This window comes from Papaver somniferum, chromosome 6 (genome assembly GCF_003573695.1).
Source record: "Papaver somniferum cultivar HN1 chromosome 6, ASM357369v1, whole genome shotgun sequence".
In the NCBI taxonomy this organism is placed as follows: Eukaryota; Viridiplantae; Streptophyta; class Magnoliopsida; order Ranunculales; family Papaveraceae; genus Papaver; species Papaver somniferum.
The window spans coordinates 147,919,304-147,934,547 of NC_039363.1; the positions used below are offsets into that span (position 1 = coordinate 147,919,304).

The 15,244-nt window shown below is 35.4% G+C and overlaps 2 protein-coding genes across 2 annotated transcripts; one reads left to right on the plus strand and one right to left on the minus strand.

Moving 5' to 3' along the window:
- Positions 1-273: 273 nt before the first annotated feature.
- Positions 274-5,535, plus strand: LOC113289739 (notchless protein homolog). Its single transcript, XM_026539099.1, has 13 exons — positions 274-521; positions 602-683; positions 776-865; positions 1,015-1,140; positions 1,770-1,897; positions 2,052-2,251; positions 2,645-2,708; positions 3,376-3,486; positions 4,026-4,163; positions 4,640-4,782; positions 4,872-4,926; positions 5,141-5,197; positions 5,288-5,535. The coding sequence occupies exons 1-13, from the start codon at positions 366-368 to the stop codon at positions 5,366-5,368; spliced, it is 1,431 nt and encodes a 476-aa protein (XP_026394884.1). The 5' UTR covers positions 274-365; the 3' UTR covers positions 5,369-5,535.
- A 4,973-nt stretch (positions 5,536-10,508) lies between these two features.
- Positions 10,509-15,186, minus strand: LOC113289740 (transcription factor GTE11-like). Its single transcript, XM_026539101.1, has 12 exons — positions 15,047-15,186; positions 14,315-14,561; positions 13,227-14,230; positions 13,048-13,105; positions 12,866-12,970; positions 12,679-12,737; positions 12,509-12,569; positions 12,315-12,380; positions 12,099-12,217; positions 11,921-11,987; positions 11,055-11,161; positions 10,509-10,976 (listed from the first exon to the last, which is right to left on the minus strand). Exons 2-12 carry the CDS (start codon positions 14,487-14,489, stop codon positions 10,764-10,766), a joined length of 2,034 nt encoding a protein of 677 aa, XP_026394886.1. The 5' UTR covers positions 14,490-14,561; positions 15,047-15,186; the 3' UTR covers positions 10,509-10,763.
- Between the last annotated feature and the right edge of the window lie 58 nt (positions 15,187-15,244).

Below are 15,244 nucleotides of genomic sequence, written 5' to 3' on the forward strand. Positions count from 1 at the left end.
CTTAGGCTTTGCCTAAGTTTTCCTAAAAAAAAAAAAGTAAACCTAAGACCTCAGGCTCCGAGTGCTCCCGATTTATTGTTTTTCATTAGTTTGCCGTGGCCGTCACAATCTACGCGTAGAATTCCGGGCAAAACAAAACCAAACTCAACCAAAAGCGGCGGCTGGTGTTGGAGAGACTTTGAGTTTCAAGCATCGCATTTGGCTACGTATCTGACGATTTTATCCCTCCTATGACAACAATATTCACTTACTATCCCAACTTTTTGTTTTGGTAAACCTTATACAAAAGGTTAGGTTTCCCAAAACCCTAAACCTCTCTGAAACTTTCTGCTGAAAAAATTCTACAAGAATTTTGGATTGAAGTAATGGAAGCTCAAGAGCAGAAAGATATGGACAGCAATAGCAATATCATGTGTCTGTTAACAGACCCAGAAGGAACTCCTTTAGGACCTTCTATGTTTCTTCCACATAACGCTGGACCTCCTCAACTTCAACAGCTCGTCAATAAACTTCTAAACAATGTAAGAAATTTTGGGATTTTTGGTTTCTTTGATTGAGTTTCCTGAAACTTTAATTCTTAAGTGTTTGTTTGATTTTTCAGGAGGATAAATTGCCTTATTCATTTTACATATCAGATCAAGAGCTTGTACTGCAACTCGGAGCGTATCTAGAAAAGAACAAAGGTTAAACTTACAAACAGCAGTTCCATTTTCTGTTTTGATTAGTTAATTCTGAATTGTTTGGTTTATTGACTTTTTAAGCTGAATAATTGCAGTTTCTGTGGAGAAGGTGTTGAAGATTGTTTACCAACCTCAAGCAATCTTTCGTATTCGTCCAGTCAATCGCTGCTCTGCCACTATTGCCGGTATGGGATCGGTCGCCTATATATTGTAATTTCTGCTATATTTTTAGATTTTTAGATTTTTTTTTCCTTAATCTCAGATGCTCAAATTGAGTACTTTTATGGAGTTGTTATTGATAATATTTGTTTATACCCTTTTCCCCCTGCTGCAGGTCATACAGAAGCTGTTCTTACAGTTGCTTTCAGCCCTGATGGCAGACAACTAGCGAGTGGCTCTGGTGATACTACTGTGCGGTTATGGGATCTCACTACTCAGACCCCAATGCACACTTGTACAGGTGCCATTTTTGAGCTCTTATTAAGGGTTGTTGTTTAGTAATTAGTTGATTCTCATAGTGATGGTAGCCCAACTAGTTGTTCTGGTATGAATGAATGGGCATGGCTTACTTTAAGTGGCTTACCATATAACATCAATTGGAGTGACGTGGCAATCTCCTGAGAAGTATTTTTAATTAGTGGGCACATTTATATGTCAAGCATTTACTTTATTATCTTAAACATTTAATTGGTCTCTGGTATGGGCACACTGCCTCACCTTATAAAATGGGAGACTGGTGCTACCATTGTTTATACATCTTTAAATCTCTTGAAACACTTGTAAGGAGCCTTAAGGTAGAAGAGTATCATATATGTCTGTATTTTTTTACTTTGTCTAGTATGAGAATATAAACAGTGTACCACATCTTGGTTGTGACTAAATGGTTGTAAGATTATCTGCTCGAGGGGTAGAAATTTCAGTCCTAACCGAAGGTATAGTTAGATTATATTTACACATGGGCAAGACTGTTGTACTATAGATGTTTATTCTTATCTGGGTTTTAGTTTGCTAACGGAGTGGCACTTGTTTCCTCCTGTAATAAGTGTTCCAATAACTAATCATTACTTCATTGTCTTGCATCTTATTCAGGACACAAAAACTGGGTTCTTTACATTGCATGGTCACCTGATGGTAAGCACCTTGTAAGTGGTAGCAAGTCTGGAGAAATTCTAAGCTGGGATCCGCAGACTGGGAAGCAATCAGGAAATCCGTTCGTTGTAAAATCTCATTTTCACTTATTGATCTTATTTAATTCAAAAGTGTTTAATTTGTATAAAAAGTAGGTAATGTAAGCAATAACCTTTTCTTTGCAAGGAATGGTTTCTTTTCGTTATTCCATAATGAAGGTCTCACACTCTTATCTTATTTCAGGGCCACAAAAAATGGATTACTGCCATTTCATGGGAGCCTGTACACCTGAGTTCTCCATGTCGCCGCTTTGCAACATCAAGTAAAGACGGGGATGTACGTATTTGGGACATTTCATTAAGAAGATGTGTTATTGCTCTTACTGGACACACACTTGCAGTAACTTGTGTTAAATGGGGTGGAGATGGAATGATATATTCAGGGTACACTTATTTGTTTTTCTTAATCTGAGTTGTTTTAACTATATTATTTTTTCTTGACCCATCACAGTTATTATGACCATGTTACCTGTTGCAACTCAAGGAGCTTAGTCATTTCATTCATTCATTCATTCATTTTATATTATATGGTTATAAATGAAACAAATTGGTTGTACTTTGCATCATTTCTTTTCAAAATGACTGTCAAGGAGCTCTCATTTTGTTAACTGAATATGGATAAGTTAGTGCTGACAACTTCTCCTCGTTTACATTTAAATTTTTCTCAAAATATTAACAAAAAGAGCTCCTTAATATCTGCTATTGCCTGAAGATATTACTATCAAGTATCAGAAGGTATAGATGAGTTTACTTACCTGTTCAAGTAAATTATTGCAGCTCTCAGGATTGTACGATTAAAGTGTGGGAAACTACACAAGGCAAGTTGGTTCGCGAACTGAAGGTAAAAACATATTTTGTTGCTTCTGGTTAGTGATTTTTAAGTTTCAATTTCGAGGTTTTGTAGTCTGCTGATGGAGAATTAATGTTTCTAGATAATTCACCTTAATTACTTTCTGTAACCTTCAAAATCTAACCACCAAAATGTTCCAAAACCCATCATTTGCTCATTAAATTAAAACAAACCCAAGTAATCGACTCAATTAGGAAAAGCTCTGAAATCATAGATCAAACTATTATTAGGGAAAAAATTATTTGAAAAGCGTTCTCATCTTCTTCTTCTTTCCTTTTTCAACCTTCAAGATTCCATAACAAACTCATCAAAAAGAAAAAAAAATCAAATCTAAACGAGCCTAAGTACTTTATGCAATCTAACACATCAAGAGAAATTAACTGAAATGAACATTAAGATCTTGTCTTAAGAATGTCATTACTTTTCTTATCCCATGAGATCACTAATTTTGTTCTTTCTATAAACAGTCACAGAGCCCAGAGTAACTTAATATGTTTCCTTAGACATCCACGTAGACAACCATGTCAGTTGGGATTAGAAGGGCCCGACTTTTAGTTGGGACACATAACATTATTGTTTCCTCCATTGTCTTAGTGTTTTTTTTTTTTTTTTTTTTAAAGATACTGTGTTGATTTATGTTTATTGATTTTGATCTTAGGGGCACGGACACTGGGTGAACTCTCTGGCATTGAGCACTGAATATGTGCTTCGCACAGGAGCATTTGATCATACTGGAAAACAATATTCATCACCTGAGGAAATGAAAGAGGTAGTAGTCCTTTGCTACTTTCTTCCTTGCCTTGTGATTTTCAGTCTCTCTTAACCACCACCTCTGTTTGCGTGCTGTGAGTTCAAATTTTTTGGATTTTTAATGTTTGAAGTCAATTGATGAAGGGAAATATACTTAGCGTTTTCTTTCTCAGTGTGTTGGTGCTAGATGAGTTACAGTCTATAGCCATAGAATTTTGTAGTTTGAGCATCAGCTGTCAAATGCCAGGTACAGGTGTAAGAATCAGCTCATTCCAAATAATCAAAAGAAAATAACTGCTTTTGGTGTGTCTTCTCGACCAATAAAATGTTTTTTCTTGTTAAAAAACTTTGTAGCTATCTGTTAAGGCAATGTTTTTGTCCCCTTTATAACCGTAACTACCTTACGCCATCTCCTGCATAACCATATAAACATTGTGGCGGGAGACTTAGCTCATCTTTTCTGAACTCACAAACCTTTTGGTAATGGGTCCTTACATTTTTCCCTATTGTACTGGCAGTTTTATATTGTCCACTGACCTTGCTTTAAATGTCTGTTAGGTGGCTCTTGAGAGGTATAACAAAATGAGAGGAAATGCTCCTGAAAGACTGGTATCTGGGTCTGATGATTTCACCATGTACCTTTGGGAACCTGCTGTCAGTAAGCACAACAAAGCCCGCCTGACTGGTCACCAACAGGTAAGCCTACTTCTGCTTGTTTTTTCCTTTTTAACTTTCATTTGCTTTGATTAAATTACTTTGCACTTGTTGCACTGCAGTCTCCATAATCTATCCCTACAATGGCAAACTTCTTTTTATGTAAAGGATATTGGAGTTTATTATTTGGTAGAAACTATTGCGTATCCTCCTGAAATTTGAATTGTTGGCCTTGGGAACAACAGCCAAAGTTAGCAGCTTTTCAGAACTTCAACAGAAATGTGTCTTAGGCTGTGAGCGCGTGCTCTCAGTTAAGGACTTTAAGACTTGGTTTAGTTTAGTTTGAATAGTGAACCTTAACTTGTGAGCTTTGGATACGAGAGTAAGAAAGTAGACATCTTAGTAATGAGTTAGCTCAATATTGTGCTTCCTGTAGTGAAAGTTGTAAATATATGTGCAAAAGAATCTACATTTTCTTGAAGTTGCTTAACACATGAGACTTCAAACCTGCCATACAGCCTGTGAACCATGTTTACTTCTCCCCGGATGGGCAATGGATAGCAAGTGCTTCATTTGACAAGTCAGTCAGGCTGTGGAATGGTACCACTGGGAAGTTTGTTGCAGTTTTCCGTGGTCATGTTGGACCTGTATACCAGATAAGGTTCGAACTCTTTTATAGCCCTTTTTTTTTCTTAAATTTCCTTCCAAGTAAGCTTAGTCCTCAGCCCGTCTCTGTGGTTTATTTTACAGCTGGTCTGCTGATAGTAGGCTTCTTTTAAGTGGTAGCAAGGATTCTACGCTGAAGGTAATAGCTTCATTGGTTTTCTCGTGTTCGTCAATAGTAAACTTGTGACAAGTTGTCACTAGATAAAGTTTGACTCCCTCAATTATTTACCATGAAATCTAGGACCGTTACAAGAAGCAACATTGTGTTATACAAATTATACTTCCTCTGTTGCTAATAATACTATACTGATTAAAGTGGAACCTTTTCTCTGTTCTGCAATTTATACTTTTAGGTTTGGGATATCCAGAAGCAAAAGTTAAAGCAGGATCTTCCAGGTCATGAGGATGAGGTAATTTTCCTTCTCTAATTTTAGTATCACACTGCCTTTTACATTGAAAATTTGTGGCAACACTAATTTTGATTAACTTTTCTTGGGAAGGTTTTTGCTGTCGATTGGAGTCCGGATGGTGAGAAGGTAGCCTCAGGAGGAAAGGACAGAGTTATGAAATTGTGGATGTAGTAGACCTGTAGAGGTAGAGAAAGGTAGCCTACTTAAGTTCAGTTCTGCTTGTATTTTATTGGATCAGTTCAGAAAGGCACAATCCTATTTAATGAATCAATTATTTTATTTTCTTGTATTTGGAATTTCTCAAATTTTGCAATTGAGAATTTGTCACTCCCTGTTCATAAGAAACTATATATCTGAAAATCTTTAGTGAATTCTATTGAAGTAGGATTAATCTCCTGTGTTCCTGTAAACTGGAGAACTGGCAATAACATATCAGTGCAACTGTCTCAAACAAATAAGAATCAAAAAAGCTCTCAAAACTGATCGGGCAGAAAACTGAACCATTTACTCCCTCCGTTTCTTTTTAATAGGCCAGTTTTGTTTTTAGAGAAATTTAAAGAAATTAAGAGAACTAATCATTGAAAGTGGTCCTCATGACACTTGTCAATAAAAGAAGTGAAGTTAAATTGTCCCCATGACACGTGTCAGCAAAAGAAGTAAAGTGAGATGGTCCACATGACACTTGTCATCAAAAGAAGTTAAGAGAAAAGTGATCCCAGAAAATTAAAGAAACATTTGACTTTTATTTATAGAAACCAGCCTATTAAAAAGAAACGGAGGGAGTAATAATTACTCCCTCAGTTCCATTTTAGATGATGTTTCAGGGTTACTTTTTTGTTCCACAATACTTGAAAGCTTACATATTTTTCCACAAAACTACCAATAACACCCTTACATTTTATCTTGGAACTATAAGTTTATTTTTAAATGCACTAAGCAATTAATGTTTGAAGACTTTTCTTAAGGGTATAGATGAAAAAATTTCACATCTCTCTCCATTTCTTAATCTGCGTGAAAACACCAAAAACGTCATCTAAAGTGGAACGGAGGGAGTATATACTAGCTCTTAACCCGTGCCCTAACGGCACGGGCCTTCTTTTTTCCTTGCCGATAAATTTTTGCTAAGTAACAATCAATTTTGCTTTTATTTTTTTTTTACCAAAATCACGATTACACACGGTGGTCTGTTGCACCATCTATGATTGTTTTCACCAATATGTATCTCTTTGGTACCCATGATTTAAATATGTAATAACATATTCACTTTTTCATTTCAATTGGTAAGATTGAGCTTAGCTCCAAAAATCATAATTCAAATAAATATGAGAAACATGTAACAAACACTGCAACTCATCAGAATGAGATAAATATATATGGTTCATGACCTTTTTCTTTTCTTTCTTACACATGGACATTAACTGAAACATCATATAATGTCCGTCATTCGCACAACTTTATATCTCTTTGTAGTTGAATCAGTTCCAAAACATGGATTAAAAAACAATCTGTATCATCGACTTTGATCACTAAAAAGAAAATAAACTCAAAAGAGAACCAAAAATCTTTCGAATCACGGCTGTTGTTGCTCATATATTTTCATGTAAGTCTCTGATAGAGCAAATATCCAAGAAAATTTGTTTGCAACATGAAGATCATGCGACTCATACCTATAGACATAAACCACGGAACATGAGTGTTATTAAAGATTTGCACTTTTATTTTCAAATGCATTTAGTTACTACATAATCAATTTGTATTACCTTCTTCTGGTTTCCTGTATGCAAATATTCTATAAGCTTTTTCTCTGGGATCTCCATCATGAAAAATATTTGCAACCAAATCCTACTTCGAGCGCAACTTTTCATTTTCTTTTGTTGCAGGTAATGGAATGTAGTCCCTTAACTCGAGATTCTTCTCATGAAAGTTAACTTCCTCACATCGATAAAAAAGAGTTATCAAGAACCGAAACTATAATAACTCAAAGATTGTCATAAGAGAATGAACGGTTTAATCGTAAACTTGTTATACATGGGTAATTCTAACATGATTTCATCAGAATCTTGTTAGAGGTGAGTAATTTTATCAATCCACAATTAATTTCACATGGGTCAAGAGCTAGATTAGCCGTATGATTAATGGAGACTTAAATATCCTCCTATACTGCACTCACTGTTCTAAGGACCCTAATAAGTTTACACAACCAAACATAAAATCACATTACCAGATATATTTCCCATCTAGTTATCTCTACGGAACATCTATCTTATATCCTGTATTTTCATTCAACTAACTTATCCTAGTAACCCCTTTATAATTTTATTCTTTTTTCAAAAATGAAATCCATTTCTATCATCTCGATTATTAAATGGACACAACCATCAAAATGAGATTTAGATGGTGTAAGATAACAACGCATCATTGTCCTCGGTACCAAGGGTTGAAATGAGGGTCAAGGTGTATTACTGGTCATTTTCCCAAGATGCGAATAGTCTCAAGACTGTAGTCAACTGACATATTTTTAAAAGGCAAGAGCTAATATAATTAAGTTGCCCAATATATCTGGCAAGGTGATGAAAAATAAAGTAAGTCAACGTATAAATTTACTATATCTGATAAAACTTAAGACTTATCAGTAGCAATTTTATCGATGAAGAAATTGTTTTTCGTGAACCGACGCATATGGAGAATAAGAAGTTTAGGAAGTGTGGTTACCTGATACCGCATCTTGCCTATGAAAGACTTCATGACCTCTGTGAATAACATCACCATATAATTTATTTATTCAGCATGTTAGTGATGGAACCTGAAATACAGATAACAGTTTAAACAACATTAGTAAAACGTTGGAAGCTGAAACCCTACTCGTCCAGTTATTGACAACATTGACGTAGTTATTGAGTGACACACTTATGGTCTTATATTTTTATCCATTACATATTTCAAAAAATGAGGAGGTGGTAAATCAATTTCAAACATTAAGAAAGGTAATGAAAATAAATATAGTAATACGATCATATGATACTTTTCAAGTTGATTATTGTTGTTCCATAATGGTGAATACTCATATTATGAAAGTAAGTAGTATAGCGATGACCCCGTTTGTGAGAAAATGCACTGGAATTTATTACATTATGAAAGAGAATTTTATACAAATTGATAAATTACCGGTTATTACAGAAGCTTCGCCACCATGTGCATTTGATTCCTTATTTGTTAACCAAGTTCGTCCAGTTTCTATTAAAAACATAAAAAATCATTTTATTTTTCTAACCATTTCCTTTGTTTCTTCATCAAATTTCGATTAGAAATTAATTTTACAAACCTGAAAATTGTCTCACTAAAATATTTGACACCTAAATAAGAAAACCATGATTTATGCGATAGGGTACCAAAGATAACAGGGGTACCGTTTGAGTGATCCAACGGTCATGAACATTTTGTTTGTTAAGACTATTATGAGTCCCATATTGTCTAGGTTATCTATGATCCCGCAGTTTATAATCTTTAGGGCCACTTCACTCATCGCCAATTGGTTTTAAGTTGGATGCCCATTTAATAACAATAACATGGTATCAGAGCAGACTATTTTTATTTGTGTCGAGTCATTTGACCTCACCTTTACTCCGCGTTACCCGATTTATTGTCCACGTATTAGATCCAATGAGGTTAAATGCGAGGACGCGTGTTGATATTATTATAATTGAGACATTATTAGTCTCATATTGTCTGGGTTATCTAACATTGGATTTGATATCATCCCTGAAATATAGGATACCTACCTTTATCAATCATGAAATATATGATTTTAAAAATAATGATTTATGCGATAGGGTATCAAAGATAGGAAGGGTAATATTTGAGTGATCCGACGATCATAAAGATCGTCCTATATAGTTTGATATCATCCCTAAAATATATGGTACATGCGTTTACCAATTGTGTTAAAAACAACCAACTATATCTTTCATAATATAATGTTATAACGATACAAAATTAATATTGTCTACCACTACTCATCAGCACCTCCGCCGCTATTTGTTTCACCACCACTACCATAGGTAGAGCCATGATTTTGAGAAAGGAGGAGCAAAAAGTCTTTGCAAGTTGGATACAGGTGCAAAATGGACTTAGTAGATCATTTTATGATAAAAAAATTCAAAAATAATTACAATTGGACTTGTCTGCACCCCCTGACCACCACTAATATTTCCGCACCCACCACTTTTTAAGAACCGCCACTGCTTGCACCATCCAATACCACAACTAATGTCAATTGATATTATTTTTATCAGAATTATTTATTAATGGAAATACATATTTATTAAATTAATTAGGGAACTTTTATAATGAAAAAAATAAAATAATAAGTCATTTATTGTAACCAATTAGTGAAACATTAATTAATAAAGAACTTATAATATTTATGTTGAACAAACCACGACCGTAAATATATATCCCTCCTAGAAAAATCTCGGTCGTTGCTTATCTAGCCAAACTTTATTTTTTTTCACAATACAATCTTATACGTGCTGTAAAGACACAAAATTATAATATTGTCCACCACTACTCACGAACACCCACCCCACTATTTTTTCTACCACTATTACCAGGGGTGGAGCCTAGTTTTTGAGGAATGGGTATCAAAAATTCTTGGAAAGTTGGATACGGATGCAAAATGGACTTAGACGTCCGTTTTTATAATAAAAATACCAAAAATAATTACAATTGGATTTGGCTCCGCTTTCGACCACCACTAATATTTCCCTCTCCACCACTTTCTAAGAACAGTCACTGTTTCCGCCACTCAATACCACCACTAATGTCCATTGATATTATTTTTATCAAAATTATTTTATAATACAAATACATATATTTATTAAATTAACTAAGAAAACATTTACAATGGAAAAAATAATAAACTATTTATTATGAGAAATTAATGAAACATTAGTCAATAAAACACTTTATAACGAAAAAAACTAATAAACATTTACTAGGAGCAATTAGTGGAAGTGGAACACTAATTAATAAAACATTTCTAATATTTAAGTCTAACAGACAACCACGACAGTAGATTTATCTCCCTCCAAGACAAATCTCGACCGATCTTTATCTAGCTTAGCACAGTAATGCACAGGAAAAAAGCACTTTCAGAAATCTCACAGTAATACCAAACTGATCCTAAGTGTTAGTTAAAAAAATATATTTGTTACCATCATTAATAGAAAAATCTATTTATTATCATTTTTAATTTGACATTTTTCATGGAAAATTAATAAATATTTATGATGAAGAGTTAATGGAACATTAGTGACATGGTAAATTTTATCGATTAGATGCACTTGTAATTTCAATCACAACCATCAGTTATGACAACCGATTGCATCCATACATTTGTCTTTTGTGAGAAAAAATCCTGACCACTCTTTACATAGGCTAAGTTATCCAAACTGTGCTTTGTACCCTTGGTATAACTGACTGTACAAGAAAAAAGCCGTTACATCCTCTACCAAATGCATGCTTTCAATATATATATATGAAAAAGAAAACAAAACAAATGGACCAATTACGACAGAATTTCCCCCTCCTCTAAGTCTGCATAGAAGTTTAGCACCACATCCTCCTCTTCTTTTTCTTCTTCAGCATAATCAGCTTTCAAGAACAGACCCAGTTTTTTCAATGGACTAACAATTGAAGTTCCATATGCTTGATGACGTGCCAACTTCTCGATGTCTTTTAGAATTTCTAGGTTCTCATAAATTTGAACGGTCTTCTCCATCTAGAACAGAACCCAGCAACAATTATAAAACTAATACCGAGAAAACATTGATGAAAAAAATGAAACAATAATAAAAACCTTTTCCAAAGCAATTCGAGCTGCTTCTCTTTCTCTCTGTCTCTGCATCTTCAATTCCAATTCCCGACTCCTTCGTAATGCAACTTCAGAAGCAACTCTAATCTTGGCTAATCATCAGAAAACAAAAATAACTAAATAAGCTAAGAAGCAGTAATACATCAGGAAAGAGAGCAACTTGTGATTGCAGGCACAGATCACTAACAATCTCATGAACTCATGAACACTAGATATATCGCCTACACAGTTGAACTTTAATACTAAGTACAAAGCCGGGAGTGGACTTTGATCAGTACACATTATGGCTTTGGAGGGTCTGCGTGCATGTCCCATTCTAGATTCTTCAATACTATGAGGTTCTTAACTTTTTTTAATGTTTTAGGTCTAGAATTAACTGTGTAAGATTGCAAAGAAGTTTCATCTTAGTCTCTCATCTGGTGATTCCATGATAAAGATCATGTAAACTTTTTCATCCCATCAAAAAGCCTCCCCAACATCTTTATCCTTTTTTCATCTTATTACCTAATATGATTTCACTTCTCATTTCCTTTGCTTTTTATACTGATGTCCTGTCAGTTAACTGCTAAAGTTCTAAACTGTATAATCACAATGAAATATCAAAACAAAGATGAGACCAGGCTAAATGCCTAGGACTCCACCAAAAAAACCTTGAAAGCACCACACTCCCAGCCACCCAGAAATGCTCATTTAATTTGGTATGGAGTCCAACCACGCAAATATGTTATGTAATTGTGATCATCAGCTTAGACTCGACTAAAAAAGACACTATTAACCTGCTTTAATACATTGACTACGCTTTCATATGCAAGACAACACATACAAGAATGTATTGAAAGTTTTCCAAGTACCTTGTTCTTGCTTCTTTTCCAATATTTCTTTCTCAAGTTGCATCTTCACAGAATCACCTTTCTCACCCTAAATGGCACAGTATAAAGCAATTAACTCTGTGACTGTCTGCCAAACCATGTGACCTTTTCTAAATCATACTACTAATTACGGCCACAGTCAGTAACAGGTAAAACTCACATTGCACAACAACGTATTATGCTTTGCTCTCACGATGGTATCAGCAAAACGTCCCTTTAGCATCGCAGCACGAAGAGCCTTCTCAGGAGTCATTTGCCCATCATCATCAACACATTCCACTAAACCGCAAGAAAGACGATAAAATATCAGGAAATGCACTATTGAGTACCAAACAGAGTTTGTGAAGGCATAATTCTAGACAATTAATTTACTAACCTTCTCTGGAAGCAACGGGCATGACAGGATTTGCAGGAGAAGCACTGTACTTGACTTTTCTGTCATCTACAACACTCGCAACTCTCACAAGTCAAGTTTCAATGCAATTCAGAACAGCCAAATATCAGGAAGAATATGAAAAATCAGGCAATACAGCTTCCACAGATGACTAAGATAAGAGAACTCTTTCTCACCATAAGCATTAGGATCCAGCGTGCTAATTTCTCGTCCACCAGTGCCATTAGCTAGAGGATCCTAGAATTTTTTATTTTTTTTCTGAAAGTTATATATCTGAAGAAATTGGGTTCTTCATAATAGAAAATCCAAGATGAGAAATTAAGTTAACAAATTAGGTAACACATACCAAGTTATGTGGACCACCAGGATGTGCAGAATTATTCGCACGTCGGACTCTGTCAGAATCTACAGGCAGGCGGAGTACAAGTGGAGCAAGAAAACATGCCGTCAAACCACAGAAGTTTTGTGTAGATATACTTCTTAAATAACTGACCAATAGGGAGATCTATGAAACAGATCAGGTTAAGACTTACTTGAAGATTGGGAGAGTTCCTTTTGACCAATGCCTTTGCTGTCCGCGCTGCCACCATCAACACGAGCAGCTACTTTTGTATTAGGAGTTATATTGACACGCGCTCCTGAACATGTAAACAAATGAGGACTAATAACAAAACTTATTGGCAGCATTAATAAAAAGTGTTCTACAAGATCGTACCGTTATGAAGCTTTTTCTGTATAGAGCCATCTCCACCAGAGTTTTTTACCAGAACAGACTAGAAATGTAACAAAAAGTTTACATAACTCAGAATCTCTTGGATAAATCAACTGGCAAAAAAGCCCGGAGAAAATAGAAACACTTGAGTGTGAAATGATTGACACTGAAAAGTTACTTACAGTTGCTGGTTCTGAATTAAGATATGGCCTGATTATGTTATGCCATTTTGACAGCTTCTCATCATCAAATGCATCAATGTCAACTTGGATTTTTTCTTCCATTTGATTGATCAAACCAGATCTTCGCAAACAATTAAGTAAGTCTCCTGAAACTTTTCCCTTCGATATTTCCATGATATCTTTTCTCATCTTAGTTCTAAGGGAAGGTGACAATGAAATTTCCGGCAATCGATTCAAACAAGATGGAGCATCTTCTTTTCGACCCCCTTTTCTCAGAGTCTGAGTTTCTTCCAATCTTTTATTAAGAGTTGGCTTCTGAGCAACCATTGAGCTTTCCGAACTCCATTTTGCTTGAACAGCTCTCCACAGTGATTCAAAATCGTTATTTAGCTCCCGAGCCAATCCATGAACATAATTACTTGGTGGATTATATCTCATGGCATTCGAAAAGGTTAATCGCACATCAGATGCGAACACACTGCCATCCAAATACCTTTTCGCCTGTAATTTGTCTTTAACTGTGCCCAAGTCCATGGGTTCAGTAATAATAGAGAAATAATCTGGAATATTCAGCTCGATTGGGTCAACCGGCCTATTAAATATCCAAGAGTCTGGATGAGTCATCAGTTTCCTTAGTATCTTGGCACAGTCTAGCCTCTTCTCATAGTCAAGTATCTGCCTCTTTCCTATTTGACCATACATACACTTTCCAGGTCCAGGTTCACCAACACGCGCCACTAGGGCTGCACCCTTTTCCCGTTTACTCGTCTCCATGTAAGTTTTTCCTTCACAATATGTAAAGGAATGGCCACTTGAACAATTTAGCAATTCTATGTCGATAGTATTTGTTCTTTGTCTCTTCATTTTTCTGCCATCTAACTCTAACAACCTTCGACTTTTGTGAGCATCTGGCGAAATAAATTCAACATTGGGCATTTCGGCAATGAACTTTTCCAATTGATCAGATTCATTTTCAACGACTTTGCTCGCACATGTTTTCCTTTCTGTACCAGCAATAACGGGATAAGTTTTACACTTTAATAGTGTCGGTTAGTCAAACCCATATGAAAGATCAAATGATTTAGTACCTTTACTTGAACAGCTGTTCCCAAAATTCTGCAGATTACCTCCTTCCGAAGTGGCAGAATACATCTCATGAAATCCTTGCTTACTTTCGGCTTCAATAAGTTCTGTTCTTGATGCGACTTGAGGAAGGCAAACCTTCACTCTGTTCCTCACGACTGTCTTTTCAGAAGCAGCCATTACAAAGAGCAATCTCTCTAATAGGATATGTCAGAGCTTTGTCTTCTGGAGCATTTTGTAGAAACAAAATTTCTGCAGAAACGGTGCACAAAATTAAGTAGTGTGAATCAGTAGCGCCCGAAGCCTACTCAGAAACAAACTTAAAACAGGAAAACCACCAGTGTAAATCCTTTTCAGCACTTCCTCGGATTTTGATGAAGAGATAGATAACTGGTCGTATAATTTCTTAGTGTAGCCACATTTCAATACTTACACTAGGAAAAAAAAACAAGTTCATCAAGGAAATTACATAGAACGATTAACATACATTCACTGAAACCCTAACTTGACTGCAAGTCTGCTAATAAGCCTAGTATACAATGATTCTAAGGTTATTCATTGATTATGAAGAGCTAATTATAAGAAGAGAAACGTAGTGACGGAAAATTCATAGACAAATCGATAGACAAAATTCATATTCAGGGTTTTACAATATACTAGGGTTTAAGTTGGGGAGAAGGTATCAAAAGAAAGCAACAAATTCAACAGCTGAAATCACTAAAACCAAGAAATTTTACCTTAAATCTTCGATACTTTCTGTATTGATGTTGAATCCTAATTTGGACTCTTCATCTCTACTCTACGGCTCTACCGCGTAATTACTTCAACGACTGGCTAGGGATAAAAACATAGAAGGAGAAGAGGTGTTTTTAGATTGTACGGGTGAGGTTTTGCAATGAGCTGTTGTTTTGGGCCTTTCTGTTGAGGCTTCAAAA